Source organism: Megalops cyprinoides, chromosome 15, assembly GCF_013368585.1.
Source record: "Megalops cyprinoides isolate fMegCyp1 chromosome 15, fMegCyp1.pri, whole genome shotgun sequence".
NCBI lineage: Eukaryota > Metazoa > Chordata > Actinopteri > Elopiformes > Megalopidae > Megalops > Megalops cyprinoides.
In genome coordinates this window covers 21869307-21893374 of record NC_050597.1, presented here as the reverse complement: position 1 = coordinate 21893374, position 24068 = coordinate 21869307, and the positions used below count along the sequence as shown (strand labels likewise).

The following is a 24068-nucleotide window of genomic DNA, read 5'->3' as shown; positions in this document are numbered from 1 at the left end:
GAACATAGAGAGTGAGATGGGAGCTGAGATCAAGGCCGGGAGGACGGAAGCCGGTGGCGATTGTAGTTCTGGTTGAGTGAGATGTCGGCCTTGGTGTTGTGTGAAATGGGCTGGGAGTTCAGTTCCACCCAGCCCTGTGGGGCCTGTTCAGAACAGTGGGTGGTGCTGACCCAGATACCTCAGAATGGGCAGCTGGCCCAAACCCCGCAGGAGTCCCTCCCCCAGGGAACCCCCCCACACATACCCTCTCTCAGCCTTCCATTCATACTCTTATCCCTGGCATAAAAAGCGAATCACACAAACCCTGTGTCCCGCAGCACCAGTTCAATGGGTTTGTTGTTACCATGCAGCAATAGTGTTATTTGGCAATTTTCCTCCTGTCTATGCAGCTGATAACAAATTAGCACTGTTTTCCAGTGCCCCCCCCCCCCCCCCCCCCCCCCCATTGAATGTTTTTTGACAGGTGCTTTAGCTGTGTGGTGCCGTCTTTGTTTATTGCTCTGAGTAAGTTTTTGGAAAGAACAAAAAACAAGTTTTGTTTTAAGGTGTTTCAGCACATTTTCCCAGCACAGTTAAGACAAGAAAAGTTTTTAGAGACATCAGCATATTTGCTTGTTGTGTCTGTAGGACTATAGTGATCTGTGTTTTTGTTTTTTGGGGGGGGGGGGGGGGGGGGGGGGGGGGGGGCTTAAGGGGAACAGTGTGAAGGAGAGAAGGTGTGGGTTGAAGGGGGTGGCGATCGGCAGATTTTTTCAGAAGAACCACCCCGCTATCTTCCCTGGGTGGTGGGCTTCACTGAAACACCGTTTCGGCCTTCAACTCTCCACCCCGCCCTGGCGGTAACCACAGTCCTCTGAGCCCTAATCTGTTTTCACTGCAGAGTCCCCAGTCTGTCTCCAGGGTGGTGATAAAGTACAGCCCTGGAAGGCTTCTCTTACTCCCCAGCTCCTCTCATGGCACATAATTGATGGTCTGTCCCTTTTCAATGTACCCAGTAATTACTACTGTAACCCTGAATTTAGCGGCTGGGGGTGGGTGAGGCTCGGTGACAAGAACGCCCTGCACACACCTCTTCCACAGGCAGACAGAACTAATTTCCCATGAGTCACTGCCAGCGGACGTGTGAGGAGAAAGTAAATTGGACAACAGCATTTGCAGGTCCAGAGCTGAGATGGGGGGGAGTTCAGGAGAACACTTGTGAGAATGCAACAAGGAGGGAGGTGATGATTTTTCCAGAAAACTGGGAGGTTTTATGGGTAGAAAGCCACCTGTTAAGACAGAGGGTGAGGTTTTCAAAGGAACGGGGCACAGACATTTGTCTCATTTGTCACATACCTAGCCTTGATTTGCAAAAGTTCCTTAAAATCCTTACCAGGGATGCAGCGCCACCTGCTAAACAGGACGATGAGAAAACATGGCTGTTTACCTGCTGTTCCTTAAGATCAGTTTGTCACTGTTTCGGTGATCCAAGAGCACAAAGGGAAGAGAGATGAAGTGTGGATCACCCTGATTAAAATATTATCCTCACCTTGCCAGGTGATTTCACACCAGATATCTCTGGCATGGAGCACTTGAATGTGTCCCACAGTGTATGACAGTATTTCTGGTCCTGGTGATAATCCAATAGTGACAGCAGGCTACATTTGGTTAAAAGAGATTATGGGATATGCATATGATAATTTGATGGTCTGTTTTGGAATTTAGGAAGAGCATTCAATCGATGGTTTCCTGTATATATGCAGAGAAAACACTGACAAAGCTAGAGTTACTAGAGTTTTGTATTAACAACCCATCCAGTGACAAATAATGCTGCCGTAATTTTGCAGCAATGGGATGAAATTTTAGCGAGAGTTAAAACGGGAAAGTGCACATCTTAAATTCCAATCAAGATACACCAATGTACCGTTACCTTCACCTACACGGATTCATTTCGTGTCCTGTACGTATCGACTATTTTCGATGACTCCGAAAAGAGTTTCTCCTGCATACTCCCATTTCAGCAAAAGTGCTTAGTAATCAAAATGAAAACGTAAACAAGCTACTGCTTTACCGTTATAAAATGACTCATTAAGAAACTTTATACTGGAAGATCAAAATGGCAATATGAGATTTTGAGAGTTCTGCGACTCGCTATAGTTGTTAAGATTCTAATAAAAAAAGTTAATTTTACCAAGGCGTCCTTGGTTTTATTTTATGTTGGGTCGACAGCCGAAAGTCACGAGCTCGCAAAGCGGGGCGTACTTCGGGCCTGACTGCACCGCAGTCATGCATGAACTATTTGCTTTTTGCTGTCGAGTAGGTGGGACACGGTCTCCCGCAAACTGGCCGCCCGGAGCTGCTCACGTCGTCATATACAATACAGGGCCCAGGGTATGCAATAGGCAGTTATGGTAGATGTCCCTACTGCATGAAAATGCAATAAATGTAAAGATTTTGTGAGCGTTACCAGAGAACCCAACGAAATTTAAGGCTGACTGTTAAAGAGTGAACATTTACGTATTATTCAAAGAGACGAGAAACTTGCAAAATGCACGTCTAGACAGCAGCCACTGCCTTTTTCTATTCTTAAATTGCAGCTGAAGATAATTCTGGGGAGATTCGGTAAACTCTGCATGACGTCTACATTTTAAAATAAATAAATTGGGAGAATTAGGTTTAAACTTTTTTTGTTGTCCATCTAAAGAACACTGGAGTAAAATCACTATAATACAGAACTTTCTCCGGCGCATGTTTTCTCATCCAAAGCTCGCATCGTAACGTTCAGACAAGAAGATTCTCAAGTTGCGTCGTCATTCCACGCGCTCAGCTGGGAAGAGGAAGTGCTGCTACGCGTTCATTCCTTTGCGGACTGTCGCCTGCTGAGGCAGGACCTTTCCATTAGCTGGGCTGAGAGGAGAGAGGAGAGGAGAGGAGGGAGCGATTCCGCCACCGCTGCTCTCTCTGCCATTTTGTGCAAACCCTGGCAGCTTTCGAGCAGGGAAATCGGGACTTAGAAAACGGACAGCCGTGTCAACAATGAGCTGATGTTGCTCTCTTTCCAGCATTGACGGTACGTTTGTTTAATTTTGTATGTTCGGAAGCTAAATTATTTTGCGGATTCTAGCGAGCAACTTCGGTGCAACTTCCACGGGCAGCGCTGTTTTTGAGGAGAAGTTGGATCGCTACTTTGTTTTGGTTGTAACGGGGCTCTGCCGATGTGACAAGTGGCATCTTGAATTTAGGCTATTTTTAAATCCCTGAAGTGATTGTGTTGATGGAATGCAAATTTATGAAGCATAGAAAGTTGCTACAACATAGATTTTGTTGTTTCTGGAATGTCTCTGATTTTTAGTTGTTTTTTTTTTATTCAGATTTTGAAAAGTTTTTTCCCTCTTGCTTTAGCCTAAATCTGTAAAGATCGTATTTTGACATATACATCAACAAATAACTGCATAATGCTAGAGGATTGCTCACATTCCATTACATGTAACAAGACATATTCCAAGAGATAATCTGATTACAGGCTCGCTTTCTTGTAAATATTAGTATATTTCGTTACTTTACACGCTCTAAATCTTCAGCGCCCAAGGTTTGTACTTAATAACAACAACAATAATAATAAACAGTCCCTGTGTTTCCGTGACAGAGGTTGCTGCATTGTGTCCAGTGCGGGGGTAGGGTCAGTCACCTCTGGCGCAATGAGTCACTGTCTGTCACGGCAAGGTTGAATCATTAAGGACCGCAGTGTCGCTACAGCATATCGACAGGATCATCACGGCCACTGCCAGCGGTGTCCGGTGATCTCGTGCCCTCGGTGCCCAGCCCATCTGCCCCATCGCAGTAATCCGGATCACTCTGCCTCTCAGCGCGCATCATTTATCTCCGAGAGCTGAGTGTTCCCCCCAGGGGTCAGAGGCAAGCTAACCCCACATTAAAAATCGGAGATTCATAACGTGTGCAGATGCACTCAATTTAAGCTTACACCAATATACAATCATCTCTGTTCAAATCTTTTGAACCAGCTGTATATTTTCTTACTCATTCACTTCATTTTTCACACAGTGTGCCGCAAAGTTCTCCTCCCACTGCCTTATCCTGAAAGCTTAAATAGGCTAGCAGGCTGTGCTTGTTTGTTAATTCCTCTTCATTTAGAAGGAGATGGCATACAGTGGAACATAGGAGCACAAATATTGTCCCAACTTCTTTAACTTTCTCCGTTTGGACCATTCCAATGTGACAGCAGTAATGTGTAATCAGTCTGTCAAGGTCTGCACAGGAAGCCGTTAGGTACTGCAAATAGACTTGTGTGAATCTAGTCTCTTGGTGTCCATTTTAATGCATCCTCGTGCAAAGAACACTGGACATCAACTCTAAAGAATTAGGGCTAGGACGAATTAGAATTAGTCCATAGGACAGGTGCTGTAGAGATGTAGAATCTCTGTCTGGATGTATGAGGATGTATGGCTGAGTTTTAGATGAAGAGAACAACCGGCCCTTTTAGTTGCCGCAGTTGTAGAGCTCCCCTTGCAAAACACTGATTCAGCTACACCTCAGTCTCAGGAAATGAACTACCGTGTCTGTGTGTGTACCTGATGAAGAGATGACCATGGACTATGAGAGGTGCACTGTTAAAGATTCATACTCAAGGACAAGACCCCTTGCATGCCTGGCTATTTGCAGAGAGCTCCAGAGATATAATCAAGCAGTTTCACAGCCCTGCGGAAGGCAAAAGGTCAGTGCAATCTGGACAGGAAATGTTAGTTTAATTCAGGAGTTGCCAATGCCATGGGAGTGCCCCTGTGATTTTCCCAGCTGGAGTTTTAGCTGCCGTTTTAAATCCATACCAAGATTGTCTTCAATTATTCATCTGCTGACAGTAATAACAAGGGTCCTAACTAAGTTATTGGTTTTCTTGTAAAGTCATTAAGATCTCAGCTAGAGCGTAGCTAACTTACACGAGGTAATCTCTCAGGTTTGGTAAAGGTTTGTAGAGTCCTCTTGTTGCACTATTTGGAAATAATTAATTAAAACACTATAACGACCCTCTCACCCTAGCAGTGGAAGTGGGCGTATAACATACAGGATATAGGACTGGTTCTCTGGTGGGTCATTATATCTTTGACCCTTTGAGCATTGTATGTTTTAGCAGGTCCCTTAACCTGCATTGCTTTAGTAAGTTACCCTGGTATACAGACATGTAAAGAGTGAACTGTGTCACACTAGATGAGCAAATAAATATTAGACACATACCATAGAACATTAATTGTTGATTTTTTCAGCTGTGCATGTAGTCATTAGCAAGCAATATATAAAAATTGCCATCAGCATCACAGAGGGAGTAATGCCACTTCTGGCATTCTGATAGTTCACATTTATTTACTCTTTTTGACCTGATGAAAACAGTATGGGGGGAACAAATAAATGGAAACTCAGATGTCAGTCAGCATAGCTCAGCCCTTAGAGGGTGGAAATCACAAATGGTAATCTAGATTTGACAGACACTTCTTGGCTGCGTCAGAACACAGGCGAATTCCCTGCAGGAACGTTCCACAGTGACCCTGTGTCAGCCCCTGTAACAGTCTGGAAGTTTCCGTTTCCTTCCCCTAATTTGCTGCAGCACTTCTTTCTGTGTGAGCATGCAGGAGTTTCTCATCTGTGTTCATCGTCAGACAGCTATTGGAGTCATGTGAGGACTGGAGTCATGCCTTGAGTCAATTGCTTATTTAATCATATTTAAAATAAAATTGTACTGACGTTCCCTTATATACAGCATCAGAACAGAGGGGTGCTGTGTGTCGAGGCATGTCCTGTGAAGACCTGGGGAAGAGCTGAGTGCGTTAAACAAAATGAATATAAAGTGACTTCTTCCGCTAGACAGCTGATTTACCTTGAAGCCTCTGATTAGATGTTCTGATGCGCATTATTGGTCTCATATTTGTGAGTCTCCTGTACTCTGACAATTGCTTTGTGCTCCATGAGAACCCCTCCCCTCTTCCATTGGTACAGTCCATTCTGCCTGAGTCTTTAAATGTAAGGTTCATCTTTACCAGAATACTGAAAACCATGAGGTTAATACCAGCTTAATGTACACACTAAGCATATGTGACAGTGCTGTAATTAATGTTTGAAGCTCACTTTATGTCATTGGGTTGGGATGAGCTTGCGTGTCAGCGAATGAGTGGAGGAAAGAAATACAGCTTGGTTACAGGGTTTCCCACCCTTTCCCAGTATAGAGCTTGAAGCAGACTAGCATTGAGTTAAGAGGCAACGCCGGCTGCTGTAGAACAGTAGCTTTTCCCATGTATTACCTGCGGCCAGAACTGTAGCACGTGTTGTCATAATGAATGGTGCTGTCCGACCACTTTTCAGGCAACTGCCTGGACTTTGTCAGCAGTCACAGGCTGAGGTTTTCAACCCAAAAATGACTAGCTCTAAATTACTCTCTGTCTATCCTGACTTTACTTTGATAAGTGATGGCTGGGTGCTTGTCTCACCCCTTACTGCTTATCTTCAGCTTTTAGTGCCTAGACGAACAGAGGCAATGTGGGTATGCAGCTTTGCCGGCTCTACCCGCAGCTCACTTGTAAGTAGGCCAGAACCAGTAACAATCACGGGCTGAGGCCGCATGGGTCAGCATGACAAAGAATATTACAGAAACCACCAGGAAACCCAAATGAAACGAGACAGGCTTGTTCCAGCTCTGTTGGGGAAGAAGGGGGTACTGGTGATGTGAAAAGGATCTGTGTGTGCGTGTGTGTTGTGATTGCAGTGTGAGGGGTGAAAGTGTTCGAGTGTTTGCAGTGTGTGCGGGAAGGAGGAGAGCTGGCTGGTATTTCCTCTGTGTGTGCTGGTCGTCCCAGAGGAATGCGCGGAATGTCCATCAAGTTTCTGGAGATTCTTCAGTGTCTAATTCCTCTGCCCCCCCCAAGCCCATCAGCTCTGTGACCTGTCAGGAATCTGCCAGTATCCTCACTGATACACAAGGCCTGGGTGCCCTCTCTTCTGTGTGGACCACAGTCTGTGCGTGTCTCTGTGTATTTCCTAGTGGACCAGCTTAAGGCGTCGCTAACAGTATATCAGTAGGTCAGACTTCTCGTCTCTAATCGACTGTCAGGCCGACAGTCTGGGGGCCTCGCTGTCTCCTTCTTTGGGCCGTCTGTTGGGCCATTGTGCAGACAGGAGACGGGGACGAGGAAGGATTGGACCTGTCTAGGCAGCGCTGTGCCATAATCTTCACTAAGAGCTGGAGCTCTCAGATCTCCTGCCGCTCTTGATGAAGCCAGTCGGCAGACTCGCCCCAGTGTCTGCTCCGAGTTAAAGTTTATTTATAGCCTGAAAGAAACTTAACTGCACGTTGTCCTCACCCAACTCGTATGTTAGGAGAGGGAGGGGCCGGCCCTGATGGCTGTTGGGAGTTTTACTGGGGTGATCTCCGCAGGGATGGGACTGCCCGTTCCCTGATCCACTGTGCCGGTCGGGGAACGAGTAGATGAAGGGAGGGGGCAGGGGAGGCGGGGGGTGCAGAGTTGTGCCCCGAGAGGAGCACCATTGAGGATCTCTCTTGAACGGGGCGGGGGCATCTGAGGGCAGAAGAAGATGCTGATTACAGCCCGTCAACTCTGTGGTGAAGAGAGGGGGGGGGGTGTGTGGCTGACCCCTGGACGGGAGTTTGTCTCCGTTACCCCGCATTACTGCCGTAGGCTGTGTTCATCTCACCCCCGCTCCAGCGGACAGCTCCGAGCCCCACAGCTCTACATGTTTTTAAAGCATGGAAGGGAACTATTTCGGTAATTGGTTGCAGAGTTGTTTCAGTCTCTCCCTCTCCCTCTCCTTCTATCTGCCTTTTTGCGATGGAAAGAAATCCACCCAAAAATTCAGTGGAAAAGAGATGTTATTCCAAATGCAGCCCTCAATTAGGCTTAAATACGGGCTTGCCTTCCTGAATGCCGTCCTGCTTATTGCAGCACATTTCTCTCGCCCGCCAGGACATGCTTGTGGGGCTCTCTGCACGGCTGTAAACAAGGAGTGTGATGCGCGCTCGGCTACAGGAGAAGCGCCACGCTTTGTTAAAGTTCTGCAGGGTGCCTTCCATGCAATCACGCAGCCCACCTCAGGAGGACATCTGACGTTCCCTGCTCTTTAGTCTGCCCCATATTTCACCTGCAGTAGGCTCCAGTGACAGCGTGCGCCAGGTGTTCCGCGTTTCGAGGTTATGGTGAATAAATTTCCGCTGTCTGAAGCGTGAAGGTAAACGCGTGTGAAAAATGGCTGCGGCGTTGCAACGATGTGTACTGCACCAGACTGCCTCTAAAAAAAAAAAAAAACTTCCCTAAACGGGCCTAAGTCTGAGTCTCCTTTCCAAGATGGCTGCAGACATTACTCAGCAGCAACCAGCTGATTCAGGTTACTAAATTTAAACCCCCTGTATCTGAGGAGGTTGGTGCACGGAATGTGGCAGCAAGGCATTGCACGGAATGTGAGCTTTTTAATTTTATGAGGGTTTGCACAAAGTAGGGTTTTGTGTCCTTCCAGATGTTTCCACTTGAAGTACTTTTTTCAGGGGGGAGAAAAACTGCTGCAAATAAAGAAAAGGGCGAGGGAAACGCTTTTCCCCTGCCGTGCCACTTAATAATTAAAATCCCCCAGTCCTGTGAATTGGGCAGGAATTTAGGCCAGCTGCTGGCAGGAGGGGGTGTTGACTTTTTAAATGCGGGGGGTCTCAGGGCCCAATGCTGAACTCAAGACTTCCCAGCTGTGAGCAACTGAATTCATATGAATTTGGCAGACACTCATAGGCCGCACATCTTCTAAGGCCTGTATGGCATGATACACAGCATATCACAGGAGCAACAAGGATAACAATAACATGGGTACAGAACAGCCAGAATCACATTAAATTGGCATGAAAATGTATAAAACACAGTGCCAAATGGTTATTCTAAATTACATCACTCTACAGTGAACATACAGCCTTACAATGATATATGAAAGCATGCATTACCTTAAGGCATAGTATTTACATAATGCCAGACTGTGCGTACTGACTAACAATGATCGGAAAGAGCTACGCTGAACTCGTGAATGAGAATTCATTAACAACTAACTGTAAAATGGTCTGATGTCTGGATAGCTTGGCCTTACTGTCTCCCTGTGTTTTCCTGTTTCCTGAGCTCCTGGTCTTAGTCTCTCTGGAGCAATGCGATGGCCTGAAATTCCCTGCCCCTGGTGAGGGGAGAACCCGTCTGCCTGCGGTTCATGTCGCTCCGGCGCTGGGTTTGCGCCTCGCTGTCTTTCCTGCCTGTGTCAGCGTTAATGACCCCACCCCCGGGCTCTCGCTGAACTGGATGGAAATCGGGCCGCAGCGCGCCGCTCGGCTTGATGAATGCGCTTGTTTGTGCGCAGTAGGTAATCGGACCTGACAGCATGGAGATATTGGTATTGATCTTTTCTCGGGCTCGTCTGAGTTTTTCGCCCTGCCGCTTTCGAAACGTTCAAGCAGAGGTGCGGTGTCGAACGCAAATTGAAACAGCATGCAGAGAGTGACACTTAAGTGACTGAAGTGTTTGTGTGTGTGTGTGTGTGTGTGTGTGTGTGCGTGCACGCACACACATGCAGGTGTAGGGGTGTGTGCATGCATGCCTGCATGCGCACACATCTGAAAACACAGCCTTTTGGCAGGATTTCTTCACTGCACATGCAGTTGCTACAGTCACTTCAAACTGTTCCGAGAGTAATATTTGTGCCAAGAAGCCTCCCTCCCTCCCACCACCACAGTAAATCAGCCTCGTTCAACTCAGCATAGTCTCACGGCAGTCCTTAAACACTGACAGCACTGAAAGAAGCGTGTAATGCTTGGGCTTCGCAAACAGCAGCGTAACCCTCCAGACATTCACTTGGACTGTACTGGATATATCGTGTCTGTGTTCTGTGAGCAGTATTTCTTTCAATCTCTCTCTCTCTCTCTCTCTCATATATACACACACATATATATTATATATATGGCAAAAGAACTCAGGCCTTGAACAAATTTACTTTTGTGTCACTTGTGTCATCCTCTTGCAGCTCTAGTGAAAAGTAATTGATATTAATAATGTTTTGCTGGAAGTTTGAAGTTTCCTCTGTCTGCTTTGTCTTCAGCAGTGTAACCCCCTGTGGTGGATGCAAGCGGACCAAAAGTGAGCGGGTACCGCAGGCAGACCCGGACAGAGGCCCAGTACAAACATGTGTTCCATGAACCATCCAAACTGGGTGACTTTTGAGGATGAGGGCACGCCTCTGTCATCCCCTCAGAAGCCCCTGCAGTCCCCAGCTGCCAGCACCGGGTCAGTTCCCAGGCCCAATGGCTTAAAGCTGATGCTTCCCACTGTGGGAGACCCCTCCTGGAGCTTCTCCAGTCCCCTGGACTCACCCCAAATACATTTCAGCTTTAACGGGAGCTCCTGTGTGCCCAGCAACACCCCTCTCTGCACACCAGTGAGGGAGACTCCCATCAGCCCCTCTCCCTTTCACTGTGGGCCCCAGGGACGCCACAACTTCTTCAACAGCTTCTCCAGCTCGTCCACCGCCACCCTGCCATCCCCCGCTCCCGAGCAGCCCTCCCTGGAGGATTCCAGCCTGTTCCCGGCCTTCCGGGACGACCCGGGCCATTTCAACCCCTTCTGGAGTGAGTCCGGGCGCGCGGAGTCCGGGGGCTCGTCCTCGGACTCGGACTCGGGCTCTAGCTTGCCCCGCTTCTTCATCCGGACCAAGGATGGCTACGAGCCACCCCGCGACCCCATCCACAGTTCTTACTCCTATATCTGCCACAAGCTGGAACGCCTGCGCGCTGAGGACGAGGAGGAGGACGGCAGGGGAGGAGGAGGAGGAGAAGGAGGGGAAGAGGAGGGCGGGGACGGGGAGGGGATGGCACCCCACGTGGGCGGGATGAGGGATGTGGAGACGAGGGGCCGCCCCCCCTTCATCCCCCAGGGCCTGTTCCGCAGCCAGAGGCGGGACGGCTGGCCCCTGATGCTGCGCATCCCCGAGAAGAAGAACCGCATGTCCTCCCGCCAGTGGGGGCCCATCTACCTGCGCCTGCTGCCCGGCGGTGTGCTGCAGATGTACTACGAGAAAGGCCTGGAGAAGCCCTTCAAGGAGTTCCAGCTCCACCCGCACTGCCGCCTCTCCGCCCCCAAGCTGGAGAGCTACAGCGAGTCCCGCAAGATCCACACGGTGAAGGTGGAGCTCGTGTCCTACGTCGAGCGCAAGCGCTACCACCCCAAGCCGGAGGTGACGCACGAGACGGAGGTGGAGCAGCTGCTGAAGCTGGGCACCACCGAGCGCGGCGACATGGAGGACCTGGTGGCGTCTGTGGAGGAGGAGTTGATGATGCTGCCGGCACCCGCCGGGCAGCGGCGGCACTACGAGGAGCAGGAGCTGTCGCTGGCCATCGTTGACCACCTCTGGGTGCGGCTGGACAAGGAGGGGGCCCTGCTGGAGAGGGCGGCCGTCACCCACATCTACTGCCTGGCCTTCCTCAACGGGGCGGGCGAGTGCTTCCTGGCGCTCAACGATGTGCAGCTGTGCCGCCGGGACCCGGTCTACGGCTCGGAGGAGGAGGAAGGCGAGGAGGCCTGGATGGAGATCGCCGACTGCCACTTCCACAGGTGCGTCAACGAGGGCGAGTTCCAGCGGTCCAGGCTGGTGAAGTTCGCCCCGCCAAGCGCCTGCAGGGTGGAGCTCATGAGGTACAAGACCGTGTCCGTCGGCTCTGGAGAGCTGCCCTTCTCGCTGAAGGCTGTGGTCACTGTGCAGGGCGCCTACGTGGAGCTCCAGGCGTTCCTCAACATGTCCTCCTCCTTCCTCGCCTCAGCGGGGACGTCGGAGCCTCCGCTCTCCTGCGAGAACGTTCTGATCCAGGTGCCGGTCCCAGAGGACTGGGTCAAGGTGTCGCGCACGGTGGCCCTGCTGCGGCAGAAGTCCCTGAAGGCCCGGATGAACCGGAACGCCTGCCTGGGGTCTGTCAGCGCTGCAGAGTCCCAGCCTGTCATGCAAGTGTCTGCCGGCACCGTCAAATACGAGAACGTCTACGGTGCCATTGTGTGGAGGATTGACAGACTACCTGCTAAGAACACAGGTAAGACAGAGATTACCTGTGATGAGTGGAAAACACTACTCCATTTGGAAATGCCAGTACAACTTCATATAATCAGTGAAACAAACATCGTACTTGATTCCAATCTAAAACTGTGTTTCACCGCCCCAGGCACTAATGGACTTGGTAATGTGCTTTCCAGCAGTAATATTGTCATCATGTTTGTAATTTGCACTCGGGCTGCATTTTTTTCCCCGCACTTATAACAAGGATGAGGGAATCTGCTAAAAAAAGAAAGAGCACAAAACACCCCCACAACTAATTCAGTGATGCAGCAAGTCACAGATGTTTACTCAGAGTTTCTCTTTGCTGTCCCCATGTGGCGAGAATGCTCATTACAGCTGTGCTCACTCTTCCCTTGGCAGCTGTGGACCACCCCCACTCCTTCTCGTGCAAACTGGAGCTGGGCTCGGACCAGGAGGTGCCCACCCACTGGTACCCCTTTGTAACCATTGAGTTTGAAGTGGCAGAGGCAGTGGTGTCCAGGACAAAGGTGAAGTCTCTGGGTACAGAGAGCGATATCCAGCCACAGAAGCACTTGAGCAGCAAGGCACACTACCACTGCCAGGTAACTGCACTGCAAACCCATGTACTGATTTCACCCACGAGGAAATCCTACCAATGAACATTTTCTCTACTTTTGAAGCTTCATGCATGTATGGAAGTTAAACATGCATTCACTCAGGGCAATTAGTCTCTATTGATTGTTCAGGCCAAATCATTCATTGTTAATAGTTCTAGGCCATAAATGCCTAGTTAACCAAAGATGAACATTCATTGGTATCAGAGATATTTTTTGAAGACTAAACATTACCAGAATTAAATACAACTACAGGACACAATTAGTTATTTCACAAATGTTGACACAAATGCAGATCAAGAGAGATCAAATCCCAGATTAGCCTTGAGGTAACAGCTCAGTCATACACAACTGATGGGAGTCCCTGAACATATCAAGGTGATGCTGATCAAATGTGGGAAATTTTGGTTACAGTGGTAAATGCATCACTCAGTTACTCATTAAGACCTGACTCACCTGTTTGCCCTTTCAGGTGGAGATCGAGAAGAAGTGTATCGAGGTGGAGTCGCGGAGGCAATCGGACTGTACGACACAATGATGTTCCATGAATTCGGGCGAGGAGGGGTCTCAACAGAAGAAAATACATCTCTGATTCCCCATCTCCTCCTGAAATAAAGCGAGCGTCACAAAAAATGAACTTGAAAGGGACAAAAAAAAATGCGCTGGTCCATACTGACAGCATACCGAAGGCCTCTTGTACTTTTCCATAGTGTATTATTTAATCATCAACACATATACATTCCATTATATTCCCATTCTGTTGCTGTTTGTCATAGTGTGGATCAGCTGCTAAAAAAGGACCTGTTCTTTTTTCTTCTGGTGGCACATTAGCTGAAGAGAATGGAGAAGTTTAACACGATAGTTTTAACGATATCATTACTTTGCACATCTGATTACTCCTTGCCATGACTATTGAGTGTAAATTCGAGACAAGTCATACACTCCACCTTTTTGATAGAAAATTCTCTAATGGTGTTTCACTGTATTAGAGGGGAAACTAAAACAAATGTATCATAGATGCATAGTGTAATATAGCTGCAGAAGGTTACCTATAAATCTTTGATGGTGGGTTGTTAGCTATTTTTTGAAACCCACTAGAGAAACTACCAAATCGGCTGCCCTTCTTGCCTCTTACCGAGTGAACGTGATACACTTTTTGCCGCACAAACATTCATTATGTGAATTTAGCGATCTTTACCTTACAGTTTTCATTACAGTATCATTTACGATTTTCGGTTTTCACGGGACGGTCGTGTAAGAGCATACAAAACAGTTTGCTCGTGAAGCCTACATTATGGTCGAATTCTTTGAGGTGATCGCAAATTTTACAGCAGCGTCATGGAATGTATTTAGATACTTGAACACAAGGTATGCGTAATTTGATACTAAGTTTCTGTGAGATCGCGATCAGTACGAAAAACGTCCATAAAACGGGTCTCTACCTTTACGAATGAGGAAGTGACGATTGCCGCAAAATCACCTGCACTTTCTTTTGATAAGCAAATAGCTAATAACTAATGCCCTTCAGCTGTACTTGATGAACTTAGCCTACAAAGTTAAAGCAAGAAGGCTTCCAGAAACCCGTTTGGATAAAGTAGCTAGAAAATACTGATCTTTCTTTTTTTTTTTGTAAGAGTGGAGTAATAATTGCACATTAATGACCGTTTAGAGCAGTATATTTATATGCCATAACCACGGGATACTGCGACAACGCCAAGATGTCACTGTACGCATGCGTTGCTATTTCTGTCTTTCAGATTCTGCATAGATTTAGCTAAACATTGCGTGAAAGATTTAGATTCAGGATTACTAGGATTACTGATCTGCAAAAGTGATAACACGGTGTGCGTAACCTGATACAAATAAACCCATGAACAGCAAACTCCCAACTTTGTATTGAGTTTGTATGCTTTAAAGAAAAAATGTTGGATCTTTTTTCGGTTGGTATAGGGCAGGCTAATCTGTTTAGTATAAGGGATACATTGTTCAAGTGCATTATTATTATTATTATTATTATTATTATTATGTCATGATGGGGGAAATAAAAAGAAATACGATTAATGGTTGTCTTAAATTAATTTTCTTTTAAAATTAGTCAGTTGGCTCCATATTATGTGTATCGAGGATTAATATGGGCTCTGACCTGCTTCACTCAAAGGACTAGTGAAATATAATTTATATATTATGTAATGATTTATAAATTATATATGATAGTTTATTTATTTTTTAATAGACACACCGCTTTACTAAAACCCGCATCACTAGAACATAACCACAACCTTTTGAATGAGCCAACTCTCTAAAGTTCATCAATTAGACGCATATGGTGTTGCTTGCAAAATTTAACTTTTAAAACTGAAAATAATGATGGAAGGTAACGCTGTGTTTACTTTTAACATAAAGCGCAGACGTTTGCATGCTCGTCAGACGACTGCGGTGGCTGGATTGATAGGTTGGTTGCTCACTATCTGAGCTGCACGTGAGAAACTGCAAAGATCCCTCCTCCGCAGCGATCTTCAGGGCATCCAACTGCAAGTGAAGATTTGAACTTCACGACCAACGGAAAACGAAGGTGAAGTGCAGTACATTCCTCAATGCTGTCAAGTTCGAACCCCGTGGTAAGTTGGTAGGCATCGAGTTAAATACTGTATTAGACGTTTGCATTTGTAAATTAACGAGTCTAAGTAGCTAGTTGATGAACTCGGTTTGAGCTAATTAGCCAGGACGCAGTGTTGCCTGTGATCGCAGGACATACCCAACGAGTAAGTCAGGTTGATCCTAGCGTTGGCCTGTTTGGGTTTGAAACACATAGATAGGTGGCTTGCTATGAATTTGCTAAGGTAAACAAACAACGATAAACATCATCTCGAAGTGGTGTACAGTGTAATAGTGACATCATCAAATGATATTGCAGAAATTTCCATGTATTGATGGTCTGCATGGGTAACTGATAGGTGGGCTTTTAAAAATGTTAGTTGGCTAATACTGTCTAGACATTTTAATGGTATATTTTGTATAAGGTAACCTTGCCATAGAAACTTTTATGTGATTGAATGAAATATGCATTTCAAAAGCCATACCTACTGTGCATTGAGTCCTGGTTTATTGTAAGCTGTACTGTTATCCTCAGTCCAAACATATCCTAGATTGACTCAACCCTCTTCCAGCCCAAGCTCTACCTCTCCATCATCGAGGATGTGATTGAGAGCATGCGAGAGCTGTTTTTGGATGAAGGGTTGGAGGAACGTGTGCTGGAAGACCTGAGACAGGTGAGAAGTCCTGAACAACCCTGAGGTAACCGATGGCTTACTGTGGTGCATCTGAGAGATGATAGGTCAGGCTGTGTCATTTGTGGCCCACATCTGTCATTAAATTAGAACCTTGTTCTGATGTTCTGATTCTTTTTTTTGCTTGAGATGCTTAGTTGATGTGCTGTTAATGTGTCATGAGGGTAACATTCTTGCTTAGGTTATTGGAGTGATTGTGCCGCCACTGCTTTAGCCTAAATAGTTTCATTGGTCTCTGTAATGTTTCCTTATCACTTTTTTTATGCCATAATCTTTCAAAACAGATGAGAGCTTATAAACACTGTGCTGGAAAGGAAAATGCTTAGTATTTGCTTTGTCTGGAATTTCAGAATTCCCACAGAATCATGCCAAGCTTCAGTAACTTTTGGTTTTGTTTGGGATGATGTCAGGGTTAAATGTTGAAATGATACAACTGGGTGGTTTCCTGCTCTCCACCTTCAGATGTTTTCAGATGCACTTCACATAGTGTGCACCTTCAGGATCCACAGCGGAGATGATAGGGAGACCTGGCATTTGAGTGGAGAGTAGATGTCTTTGTGCTGGGCAAGTGAGGATTCAGAAACCCCATCATTGCTTGAGCTATCATGTGATGTCAATTACTGGCTTGTAGGAAGAAGAGAGTTCTCCATAGAAAACAATAGAATTATTTCAAGTCACATGAGTCAATGACAATTTTTATTGATTTTATTTAACCCAGGAAGGGTCAAATAACATTGTGGGGGAGAGAATCATTTAGTCAGTTAACTTGTAACCAATTTACCTAGTAGTCAATAAACAATGCTCTGGATTTTATGAAGCCTCAATCTCCCATCACTTAGAAACTGTACCACACATATTCTGTTTATTATGACCAGATATTCAGCTTTGTGTGTTTCACCCTAAAAGCTCTCTGCCAATGTTTAAGTTGTAAGTGTTCTGATTTGCTGTCAGGTTATGAACTTTCTTGAAGGGGCGTGGTCTAAAACAGAAAGAACATAGCGATGCATAGGAATGCGGACAGCACTGGAAACTCCCATTACTGAATGGAACGTTCTAGATGGAGGACGGAAGGGACGCAGGAGCTTGCTATCTGGTCTTAACAGAATGTCTGTGACTGTATTCTTTGTGCCGCTGTAGCTGTGGGAGTCCAAGGTCATGCAGTCGAAAGCAGTGGAGGGCTTCAGGAATGACACCCTCAATCCATCCAACTTTGTTCTGCAGCTCCCAGCAAACTATGCCCATACTCTCCATAAACCCGCAGGTCAGTTACAGGCAAACTAACACATTCAAAATGTGTGCAATTGGCTGTGACTTACATCCGTCCCCTTGACATGCGTGGCGTCATCTCAGGTCACACATCATAGGCTGTTTCTCTCCATTTCTTTCAATATGCAGGCTCCTCAGTGAAAACGCAAATGGAAGCTGACATGAGATACCATTATTCCAAGTGCAGTCTGCTGTTGAATGAACAGTTACATCAAAAATAAAACCTGGCTCATGTATCTGTTTTTCTGTCCAGATATTCTACAGCATGCTCTTAACTGTTGTGAAATCAGTAAATTAGTCAATCAAATGATATTTGTTATTGAACATTTTACAATTGAATTGTCACAAACGGTAAACTAGGAAAATTTGAAAATTGGGAAAATTAGAAAATTAATCAGTAACTGGGAAGAATTGAGAGACTCCTGGAAAACAGAGCAATATTAAAGGTGGAATAACAGTGGGATGGAATGAAATATCCATCAACTCATTGCATTTGTTGCCCAAAAGAATTATTACATAACAAGAGTAGAAACTGATTTGTCAAAATGTTACACCCTTCTCCCCCCTCTCCCCTACTACCCCTTCTAGCCTCAATAGTTATTCCTGCGGGTCAAAACATTCAGAACTTCACCACAAAGGCGGTAAGTGGGGAAAGCAATTCTGAATCAACTCAGTGCCTCATACAAGTTTTTTGACAACCATTGATATATGAGATATGAAAACTGGGGAGAGAAAAGTTCCTCTCTTTCCTGTAGGGACTCGCGGGCTTTAGCTACCCAATGCCTTGGAATCATAATAATTTATATTGATTGTGAAGTATTGAACGTGGAATCAAGCCAGACTTGTCATTCCCAGTATGGCAGCTCAGCTCCTCGAATCCATTTCGCTGTTGCGGTTAAATGAGCGAAATCGTTCAGGTTATTCTGCTTTCAGGGTTTCCGAAAGAGCGCCATGACACGGTGACATCATCCGCCTTATGAGGGTGGGGGTGGAGGGGGGTGGTGGTGGCACTTGAGGGTGACACTTGAACTCATTGTTCGTGAGAGACTCCGACGCTCTGTTATGACTAGCAGCGGGGCAGGTCAGCGTGACCTATTATTAATCATCCAAACGATGGAACATAATTTAATTTAGATAAGGGCCGTCTAGAGGAGGATAAGAATGCACAATATCCCATGAAAGAATAACACCGCCTCCTGTGTCTTGCCTAAGAGGACTTTTTTTTTTCCCTTTCTTTCTTTTATTTCAGCAGAGTATAATTTAAAATCCTCATGAATAACCTCTTGGGTTGTAACAAAAGGCGGATATTTATTTTATATCTTCTGTTCCCATTATGCTGGAAGGTAAAATTTGTATTCATTCCAAGTTTTTCCACAGTAGGACTTGTGGTTGCCTTAAACTGGTGTATTGCCTGGTGTATCTTATGTAGGGGCTCTGTCTCAGTGTGCACACACATGTTCAGTCAGGATGAAAAGGTCATATTTCTTGGAATATGTAACTGGTTTTGAATCCGCTATACTGGTTGAATTGGATACTAAGAATGAGTCATATTAAAGGGACAACTGATGGAAGAACAGAACTTCAGGGATGTCAGAACCTTTGGGAGGGAGAAGGAAGTTAACTGCTGCATGCGTCGTAAAGTTTTGAGTTGTATTCGAAATCTTTCAGAACAGCACTGGTAGTCTTGCCACTTTTGCTCTTCCGCCTGGCGTGAGCTATCCTGTTCAGATCCCTGGGGGAGTGACTCTGCAGACCACCTCAGGTAGGCCTGCCCCTGTCTCTATGCCTCATCCAGGTAGACTCAGACCTTCCTCTGAATCTTCATCCGGCAGTTGGCTGATGGAGTTATTAGACATCAGTGCATTCTGGAGCAATTTGTCCAATGTCACTGCTGCAGACCTCTCTCTTTCTCATCAAGGGGGAATTCACATTTTCATCTCCTTACACACAATGCTGTTGCTCGCAACAGAGCTGGAGGGAAGAATCCGTCTGAGTTAAGACACACCCTTGTGGATGTTTCCATTCCAATTACAACTTCTGTCATCTCTGATTATGCTGTGGTCTAAGAGAGAACAATTTGCATTACATTATAGAACACAAGAATTCTTCCACACCTACTACACCTAAACCTAGGCTCCTGTGTAGAGAACTATACCTGTACCTTTTAATTTCAAAAATAAACTTTTTATATACATAACCAATATCAGTTATGCACATATCACATAGAATAATTGTACAGATTTACATGAAGTCCAAAAATAGTGATTGATACTCAGTTCTGTAGGTTTTAAGCCAATGTACTGTGTCATATCACAGATAACTAGATCATCAGATTGTGTCCTTTGAGTATTCTTATAACTGTGTGCCACCATACTTAAATTCCCCTTAGTACTCCACTAGTATCCCAGTAGCATGCCTTTTGTTTCATAGCAACCGAAAAAGGAAAAAGCTGAAGTTGAATCCCTTGCTGGAATTTTGATTATGGGAGGAAAGCTGCAGTTGACTTTGACTTGGAAATTACCCCACCTTCCTTCTGCCCCAGGTCAGCTGTACAAAGTCAGTGTCCCAGTGATGGTGACCCAGGCCCCTGCAGGCCACCGTATCCTTTCCCAGCCTGTGCGGCACCTTCTTGAGCAGAAGGAGGCACAGGCATCCCAGGGAGCTGTACCCCCCACCATCCTGCAGACCGTGGCCCCCCCGTTGACAGACCTGTACACACCCCCTGCACCTGCTGGGCTGCTTCAGCACCCCCCCGAGGTTCAGCAGCAGCAGGTCCTCCTGACCCAGAGCACCCCTCCCAACCCCCCCGCCGCACAGCCTCCCGTGATCCTCCAGGCCCCGCAGCTGCCCCCGGACAGCCCCAGTGACAGTCTGTTCACTGGGGATGGCATCGAGTTCAGCCCACAGCCGCTGGATATGAGCCTGCCCATGCCCCTCTCCGCCCAGCTGTCTGGCCTCCAGGCTCCGTCCTGCCAGATGCCGGTGCTGGGGTCAGAGGTCAGCGTTCAAGGGGAGGAAGAAATGCCTAAAGAGGAGGCAGGCGCTGTGGCAAAAGAGGCTGAAGGTGCCTCCCCTGAGGCTCCTGCAAAGGTGAGGCTGAAAATTTCACTGCCACACCCATCAAAAGAACACCTGCCACTTCGCTTCTAACGAGACCCTGTGTGTACATAGAAAATCCATACTGTGGGACTGTGATCATTTACTGCCAATTTACTGGAGCTCAGGTGCTCGGTACTCGGTCTGTCTGACTGGTTTTGATCCTGTCAGCTGGAGGCGGGGCTGATGCATGACTACGGCTATAATGCGCTGGGGGACATCGTGCAGCTGGACGGGCCGTGCGGCAGCAGCTCGGAGGAGGACGGGGGGGACGAGGGGGCGCCCGATGGGGCTGTCGCTGGGGAGAACGAGTTCCTGGGCATGATCAGCGCGGAGGCCCTGAGGGCGCTGCAGGAGGGCGAGGACAGCTCGCCCGGGGGCAGCTCCGACAGCGACAGCGACAAGGCGGAAGAGCCGCTCGTGGAAGAGGAGGAGGTGAGAAAGGGAGGAACCTGGAATGCAGCAGCTGAGCTTAGAGACAGTGGCAGGGAGTGGATAATCCTAGCATGTATCTTGCCACTACTGTGGTGACAATCAAGACAGGTGAATGTCCTGGCAACGTTGTCTTTCAGGTCATGTACAAAACAATTAATCCGATAGGGAAAAAATCGGGGACCCTTATATTTTGATTGAAAAAGAAAGAGGGAGGGTGCCATCACCAAACAGATGACATGTCACTTCTGCCTGCAGGTACACTATAGTGCCAGCAGATGCTGCTGTTGTATCATTTAAGAGCGACACCTGAGGCTCTGTCACAAGCTTGTGCTTACCCCTCTAGTAATGTTCATTTCAGGCTAAACGATCACGTACACCTAGCTGAGCACGGTACGTGTTTATCTGCGTGTGCACACGTATATATCTATATTTGTTCCATGACATGGAAGAGAAATTTCAATGAGGTCAACTGCTGTAATTGGAGAGCATACTGAGTCTGTCCACGTTCAGTGTGCTGTGTTCCTTTTGATCTGAGCCTCTGTGTCAGCGCGGCACTCACTCGTGCAGATCTGTCTGAACATTGCTTTCTTCTGTGTTCACCAGACCACGGTGTCTGTGGAACATTCTCGTGGGGGATCTTGACACATCTGCTGTCGTCTGGTCACAGTTTAAACTCAGCATCTCTCTCAGTTGGAGGGCCAGATATTTAGTAGTGTGATTTGGAACCTACTGAAAAAGGAGAAGAGAATGGCAGTGGTGTGGTCCTTCTCCAGGTCCTTCCTGATTACAGCTGGCGCTTACTGAAGCTTGAAAGACAAGCTGTCATGTCTGTCCTGCTCCCTATTTCCTGCTACAGGATTAGTTCTTGCAGGTCATGTCAGGGTTGGGTTTTGCCCCCTCCTCCCTGCTCTGTTTGCCTTTTACTCAGAACCTGTCACAGAGTTTAAAAAAAAAAAAAAACCTCAGCTGATTGGCTGTAATGTCACATGGAAGACATAAAAAGCGTAGCTAAGCTCCCCACCTCACCTGTAGCTGTATTAGCTGTAAGATATTACAGACTGAGGCCTGTGATATTTTTCAGTGCATCCTGCGATATTTTTAATGGAAATATATGGATCGGGATGACAGGACATTTTGAAAATGTCCTGTCAGATGACAGAGAATGATGCTGGTTCAGGATAAAATTAGGGTTTGACTTATTTGTTTTTCTTGCGCTGTGCCTAAGCATATTGTCTAACTGCAATCCACTACTGAGAATACTGCATGATGCCCTGACCTCCTTATGACAAAACCTTGACTCTCCTTTAGAGACAGATTGTGAGGTTTTTGCTTAGGTTCTCTGCTTCCCTCCTGCAAAGGATGTGATCCAACTGTGCTACCTAGAGCTAAAATGTCCTTCCAATTACATAAGCGCTGTCAGCTTCTATGATCTAAAGTGAGCTTTGAAACAGAATCTATAATGAATCAAACCATTTTTTATTGCAGTGTGACAAGATCATTGTCCATATCTACAGAACTTTTGTACTGAAATGTACCTTAGGTTAAATGGATTATTCCGTGTGCAGTGGGACTTATCTTGGAGTGTCTGTAATAAGGATGTCAGGGCACCATGCAGTGTTGTCAAGTAGACTGAAATTCACAGGAATTAAATAACAGCAGGAAGAGGTCAAACCCAGAGGATTGCCGTCAGACATGATAACATGATGAATTAGTGCATACAGTTTATATAGAAATGTATATGGACACATTACTTAGCAGTGAACATTTCGAATGCATATTGTAAATCATTTTTAAAATATAGATAATTGAGCGTGTCATGACAAAGTCTGCCCGGTTTCACTAAGAACAACGCATATGTGGCAGTAAGGTTTTATGAGTAGGCAGTAACTCTGTTGTCATGGAGCACGTGTTTTCCACATCGTGGTCATGTTGTCGGGATTGGTGTAGTGAGGACTGTGTCTTTTTCAGGACCCCCTGAACTCTGGGGATGACGTCAGTGAGCAGGATGTCCCAGACCTCTTTGACACAGACAACGTTGTGGTGTGTCAGTATGACAAGGTGAGACTATCCCATCTTAAGAATCGGGTTTTTATATTATTTTATTAATTATTTGCAGTTTTATAAATGCAGTGGTTTGATTTGTGCTGTGTATGAATATTTTGATACTATTTATTATATTTGTATACACACACAGTGTTAAAATTGACATTCGAGTGAATTATGTCCTCTGAAAGGTGTCATCTTTAAAGTACTGCCAGCAAGTAGTTAATCACAGTATAATTAAGTGTAACAGTATAATTGAGAAGTGTTATGATTTTACTACAGATTCATCGCAGCAAGAACAGGTGGAAGTTCTACCTGAAGGATGGGGTGATGTGTCTTGGTGGAAAAGACTATGTGTTCTCCAAAGCGGTGGGGGAGGCTGAGTGGTGAGATGAGGGACATGCTGGGGGTTAGATCACGCGATACCGAGCTGTCTGTTAGATCCAGGTATCCCATAATTCAAAGCACTCAGTCCAACATAATTAATTGCATACTTAACGTTGGGAAATCTTAACGTTAGGGGTAAAAAAATATAAATAAAAAAAAACCTAGCAAGAAAGCTACTAGACTACGTTCATTTAGTTCAATGGGAAAAAACCCTGAACTGGAAACATGAGACAAAAGAAAATGGAGCTGTTGGACTGAGAGCGAATTCATAATGAGCCATTACCATGAACGGCTTTTGAGTTGCCATTTATTTATTCAGTTATTTATGTTGCATTGTGTAACGCCATTAAATTCACATTTGGCTCATTTGAGGAGCTGCTCGCGACCAACACTAACGAGGTCTGTGTACCACATTAATTTTTGTGGCATATTATGTGATCGGACTTAAAAAAAAAAAACATTAATAATTTTTTGTTGAATGTTTAAAAACGTGTTTTATTTATGCATATTTATTCATTTATTTTTGTGGAACAAATTTGCTGAGTGGAAACAGTTTTCTAAATGTCTCAGATAATGTGTTGTACAGACAATCTGTCCGGTTACGGTTAATTGCTAAAGCTATGATATCGATGGCTGAAATGAATTTGCAATGTGGTGTAGTCCGTTTCAAATGACTGTTTAAGTTGTTTTCATTCAGTAAAACAAAATTACTTTGAAGCACATATAAAGCTTGTGTCTGGGTCCATTTTGTTTTGCAGGATGTCAAAAACATTCCCTTTTGTACTGAAAGTACAGAGTCAACCTACATTTTAACATTCTGATCCATTTACATTTCTTGCTTTAGTATTGTATTATTTAGTTG

At 45.9% G+C, this 24068-nt stretch overlaps 2 protein-coding genes across 3 annotated transcripts; both read left to right on the top strand.

Annotated features, from left to right (window-relative positions):
• Positions 1-2856: 2856 nt before the first annotated feature.
• On the top strand, positions 2857-14725 carry LOC118789771 (stonin-1). Of its 2 annotated transcripts, none has more exons than XM_036546371.1 (4): positions 2857-3049; positions 10120-12094; positions 12478-12680; positions 13165-14725. In XM_036546371.1, exons 2-4 carry the CDS (start codon positions 10201-10203, stop codon positions 13228-13230), a joined length of 2163 nt encoding a protein of 720 aa, XP_036402264.1. In that variant the 5' UTR covers positions 2857-3049; positions 10120-10200; the 3' UTR covers positions 13231-14725. The 2 variants fall into 2 exon arrangements, with proteins under 2 accessions (XP_036402264.1, XP_036402263.1); XM_036546370.1 differs by having other exon boundaries at positions 10117-12094.
• A 561-nt stretch (positions 14726-15286) lies between these two features.
• Positions 15287-23209, top strand: gtf2a1l (general transcription factor IIA, 1-like). The gene is made up of 9 exons (XM_036547267.1): positions 15287-15310; positions 15860-15961; positions 17117-17240; positions 17834-17883; positions 18914-19007; positions 19788-20335; positions 20513-20776; positions 22745-22834; positions 23102-23209. Exons 1-9 carry the CDS (start codon positions 15287-15289, stop codon positions 23207-23209), a joined length of 1404 nt encoding a protein of 467 aa, XP_036403160.1.
• The last annotated feature ends 859 nt before the right edge of the window (positions 23210-24068 follow it).